A 5,017-nucleotide genomic window follows, 5' to 3' on the forward strand; every position below is an offset into this window, starting at 1 on the left:
CTTAAACACCTCCAGGGATGGAGAATCCACCCCTTCCCTGGGCAGCCCATTCCAATGGCTGAGCACCCTCTCTGCAAAGAAATTCTTTTTGATATCCAACCTAAACCTCCCCTGGAGTGCCCCCCGAGCCCAGAGCTCACTGCTGCATCCCCAGATCATTTCTGGCACTGGGTCACTGTGTTGTCCCGGTGTCCACACGGAATGTGTGCGTGGGATGGCCTCGAGTGGGAATCTGGCCCTGCACTCACACCTGAGGGAAGCAGCAGGTTCACCCCAGCGTGAGGATAGGCCGAGTTCCTCAGCTAAAGCCCGGACTAAATGAGCTGCTCAGTTTAAACTGTGCTTATGTAGCAAAAATCCACGTGGTTTTGAGGGATGTGGTGATGTTCCTGGTGTATTAATGATGTCATGGGATACACCAGACCACACACTTTCATCCCCCTCTAAGTGCCCCCCGTTGCTGCAACAACCGACCCAAGCTTAGGATGAGAAGTATTAAATTATCTTTTCGCCTTAATAGCTCAGTCCTAAATTTTTGCTCTGCATGTGGCTTCTTTTTCATGGAATCGTGGAATGGTTTGGGCTGGAAGGGGCCTTAAAATCACCCAGTGCCACCCCTTGCCACCTCCCACTATCCCAGGTGGCTCCAAGCCCCAGCCTGGCCTGGGACACTTCGAGGGATCCAGGGGTTTTTAATGAGGATTAAGCAGGAAAATTGGGCAGCATTCCTGTTTCAAAAGAGAACAAGGCAAGGGGTAAAAGCCTGACATCTTCCCTTTTTTTTTCTCCAAAAGACAAAACCATTTTAATTCTGTCAGGGCCTGGGGTCTCTCTGAAAAAAAGCAGAATGGTAATTATAGGGAGTCCTTAAAGCAGGAGTAATTAGATTTCTATAGGATGTATTAAATTAAAATGCATACATAATGGAATTCTGTTAGGAAGAATAAGAATTAAGAAAAGAATAAGAATTTAAAAAAATTTAAGGAAAAGAAAAAGAAGAACAAGGAGGAGAGGAAGAAGGAGAATAAGGAGAAGGAGAATAAGAAGTGAATAAGAAGACAAAGAAGAAGAAAATATGAAGAAAAAGAAGAAACAAGAAGAAAAAGAAGAAAAATAAGGAAGGAGGTGGAGAAGAAAAAGAAGCAAGAAGAAAAAGAAAGAAGGAGGTGGAGAAAAAAAGAAGTAAGAAGAAAAGAAGAAGAAAAAGAAGAAGCAAGAAGAAAAGAAGAAAAAGAAGAAAAAGAAAGAAGGAGGTGGAGAAGAAAAAGAAGAAAAATCAAGAAGGAGGAGAAGAAAAAGAAGAAAAATCAAGAAGGAGGAGAAGAAAAAGAAGAAAAATCAAGAAGGAGGNAAAATCAAGAAGGAGGAGAAGAAAAAGAAGAAAAATCAAGAAGGAGGAGAAGAAAAAGAAGAAAAATCAAGAAGGAGGAGAAGAAGATAAGAAAAAGAAGTGGAAAAAGAAGAAGGAATAAGTGGCTGGTCAACTCAAGCACGTGTTTGCTGCGAAATCCTCACCCTTTCTCTTGCCCAAACCTTTATGAAGTTGTTATTTTTTCCCCCCCCTCTCACACTCTGTTGGTTTTTGTCTCCCCTCCCCTGCAGACATCGACGCCAGGCCGTGGGACTTCCAGGCCGAGGAGTGCACCCTGCGGGCCAACATCGAGGCCTTCAACAGCCGCCGCTACGAGCGGGCGCGGCCCCCCGAGTTCGCCCCGGTGGACAACTGCCTGCAGAGCGTGCTGGGCCAGCGCCTCGACCTGCCCCGGGACTTCCACTACTCCTACGAGCTCTGGCTGGAGCGGGAGGTGTTTTCCCAGCCCATTCGCTGGGAGGAGCTGCTGCACTGCCAGTGACGCGGGCCCGCCGCGGCCAGGCCTCACCAGGCCTCGCCAGGCCTCACCAGGCCTCGCCAGGCCTCGCCAGGCCTCATGGGGCCACGGGCACGGGGGAGGAGGTTGGTTTGGACCAGGGGCGTCTCAAGTGCTCTTCCCCAAGAGACCAAACCTCTTCTTGTCTACCCAGACGCTGCCAAGGTGCCACCTTTCTGGAGGCCACCCCCTTTGCTGTGACTTCTCGGAGCACTTCTCGGGCCACGGAGCAGCCCCGGCGTCGAGGGGTTGTTGCGGCCTTTTGTTTGTCCCAGTTTTCCCGGTTTTTGGGGTTTAGGAGCCCGTAATAAGCTCACTCACGTGGTCTTTGCCACAGCCCGAGGGCTGTCCCTCAGCTGGGGTCACGCCTGTTGGTTTGGTGTCGCTGTTCCCAGCTGGGAAAGATTTCCATCTCTGGAATTCCCCCTGGCCGGGAAAGGTTCCTGTCTCTCCTGAATTCCTCCTGGCTGGGAAAGGTTCTGGTCTCTCCTGAATTCCCCCTGGCTGGTAAAGGTTCCATCTCTGGAATTCCCTCTGGCTGGGAAAGGTTCCTGTCTCTCCTGAATTCCCTCTGGCTGGGAAAGGTTCCATCTCTGGAATTCCCTCTGGCTGGGAAAGGTTCCCGTCTCTCCCGAATTCCCCCTGGCTGGGAAAGGTTCCCATCTCTCCCTAATTCCTCTTGGCTGGGAAAGGTTCCCATCTCTCCCGAATTCCTCCTGGCTGGGAAAGTTCCTGTCTGTCCTGAATTCCCCCTGGCTTGGAAAGGTTCCTGTCTCTCCCGAATTCCCCCTGGCTGGGAAAGGTTCCATCTCTGGAATTCCCTCTGGTTGGGAAAGGTTCCCGTCTCTCCCGAATTCCCCCTGGCTGGGAAAGGTTCCCGTCTTCATTTCTTCCCTTACCGCTGCCGATGTGCTTCCAACACCGCCGTGGTGGTGACTCTGACGGGATCACGGGGAATGCCTCCAACCAAGCCGACTTGGCCAACGGAGACAACATTCCCTGCTGTCCTCGGGATCCATGACCCAACTCCCAGGGGGTCAGTTCCACACATGACAGTCCGTTCCCTTCCCACCGCTCCGCTTCCCTCCGCCGTTCCCTTCCATCCCGTTTTTCCAGGCGCGACCCCACGCCTGCGCTGGGCGGTGTGTCGGGTTGGTTGTCTCTTCCTCCTGGTTGTTTTCGAAGGATAATTCCTCCAGCACTGGGATTCCAGGTTGCTCTTTAAGCCCCTGGAGGAGACAGGGAACCACCACACCAAACAACCGGATTTTGGGGGAATTATCCGGGGGAATTGTTCCTGCCAGGCCCTGCAGGGGGGAGGGAAAGTGCTTTGCTTGACAATTTGTTGCCGTAATGTGAGGAGAAGTGGGGACACTGTGGCTCACAGTTTTCCTGATGAACAGCACACGAAGCTGTAAATTTTCCCTGAGGTTGGTAACTTAAATTAATACTTAAATTAAATAATAAAAGCTGCACTGCGGTAAGGCCGTGCTGCATGAGGGTGGCATTTGTCAAAGCATTCTGTGCCGTTATCAATAAATCAAACCCACCAGTTTTGTTAGGACGAGACTTTGTGGGGTTTTTTTGCTGTGGAGCTGCCCTGGGAATGTTTCCTTCGTGGGGTTTGTCCGAGGTGTTGTTCCTGGGCGCGGCATTAAAGCCTCTAAAAACCTTTCTGAACGTGCTTTTGTTCAAAATAACCCGGAGCCTCTTGGAAAGGGCTCCTCTTTATTTCGGCGTGTTCTTCCCGTGCCTTAATTTAAATGCTGCTTTTTCTCCTTTTTTTTTTTTTTTTTAATTTTTAAAGGGCAAAACCATCCCCCTCACCCCTGCCCACACCCACTTCTCCCCCTGCTGTGGACAGGGCACACTTTGGATGCTCTATTCCAGAGTATCCATAGAATCCTGAAGGAGAAAAACGGGATTATGGGCTGGGTTTGTGCTCGTTAAAGAGCAAAAAGTTCTTCCAAGGCAAATCAAGCCTCTCCGAGCACGAGATCCAGACACAACAATGGAAACGCTCTTCAGGGATCCCACAAGTGGATCACCATTTAATTCCCTTTCCAAAATGTGGCACCTTCCGCTTCCCTAAATTTCTTGGGAATAATTAAAGGTTAAATAAACACAAATAAAATAACAACCCCCAGCTGGAGCTGAGAGGTGACAAAGGGTCTGTTAAACCTTTCAGTGGTACAAACACAGTATAAGTGACATTATTTTTGTCCCATTTTGGTGTCCCGAGCCCAGGGCTGGCTGGAAAACTCGGGATTTTCCCTCTGACGTTTATCTCATGTTTTCCAAGCAAATTCCTACCAGTTTTCCCCCTTGGGAATGCTGGGAATTCAGCGGAGTGCTGTCAGGTATCCCTGCACAAGGACACCTCTGCAGAGTCCCCGGTTCCCTTTTCCCTCCCCTCACGGGGGGATCCCAAATCCAGAGGGTCTGGAGTGGTGTGTCCTGCTGAACCACGTGATCCTCTTGTTTTCCCTCGGATATTCCTGGTTTGGAGTGGTTTAGGAAACAGTCGACAACATGGAGATAAATTCCTACCAAGGGACCTAAACCCTTTTAGCTGGATAAACTCGGGTCCTGAAGAGGTTTCTCCCAGGGGAAATTATGAATTATGAAAGAGCCACAGCCCTATAAAACCCCTCGGGGTTGGGCTCAGACCTTTCTTTTTTCCCCCTCAAAGTGTCTTACTTTTTCCCCCCCAATATGTCAGAAAAAAATGACCAGTAGATACACAAATTCTCTATATTTCATATTTAATTGTGCTCTGTAGAAGCTTTTTAAGGCCTTTCAGTGCCTGTTATTGTTACTGACCTGGAGATCAGAAATACAGAGCAGAGACAGAAATTAAAAATACAAATTAGAAATACAAATTAGAAATACAAATTAAAAATAAAAATTAGAAATACAACAGAAATTGGTATCAGAAATACAAATTCCTACCTGAATACCTGTATGGTGGAGGGTGGTATAAACTCATCTTGGAATGTTATTTATTTCCACCCAAAATTTCTGCTTCCTAGAGATGGATCTGATAAAAAACCTGAACCTCTGTGTAAAATAAAGCAACCAGGGGAGGGTTACACCATTTAACTTACATATGTATATTATTTATATTTTTATATATTTATATTATATAT

The 5,017-nt window shown here is 48.2% G+C and overlaps 1 protein-coding gene across 1 annotated transcript in view; it reads left to right on the forward strand.

Annotated features, from left to right (window-relative positions):
• Positions 1-1,855, forward strand: part of STRIP2 (striatin interacting protein 2) — a 19,415-nt gene extending 17,560 nt beyond the window's left edge. Inside the window, exon 17 of the mRNA XM_029965613.1 lies at positions 1,544-1,855. Within this exon, the coding sequence (XP_029821473.1) occupies positions 1,544-1,853 (310 nt within the window). The 3' untranslated portion in view covers positions 1,854-1,855. The remainder of the gene's footprint in view (positions 1-1,543) is intronic.
• Positions 1,856-5,017: the final 3,162 nt, after the last annotated feature.

The sequence above is a fragment of the Manacus vitellinus genome, unplaced genomic scaffold, assembly GCF_001715985.3.
Source record: "Manacus vitellinus isolate BGI_N305 unplaced genomic scaffold, ASM171598v3 scaffold_110_pilon, whole genome shotgun sequence".
Taxonomy (NCBI): Eukaryota; Metazoa; Chordata; class Aves; order Passeriformes; family Pipridae; genus Manacus; species Manacus vitellinus.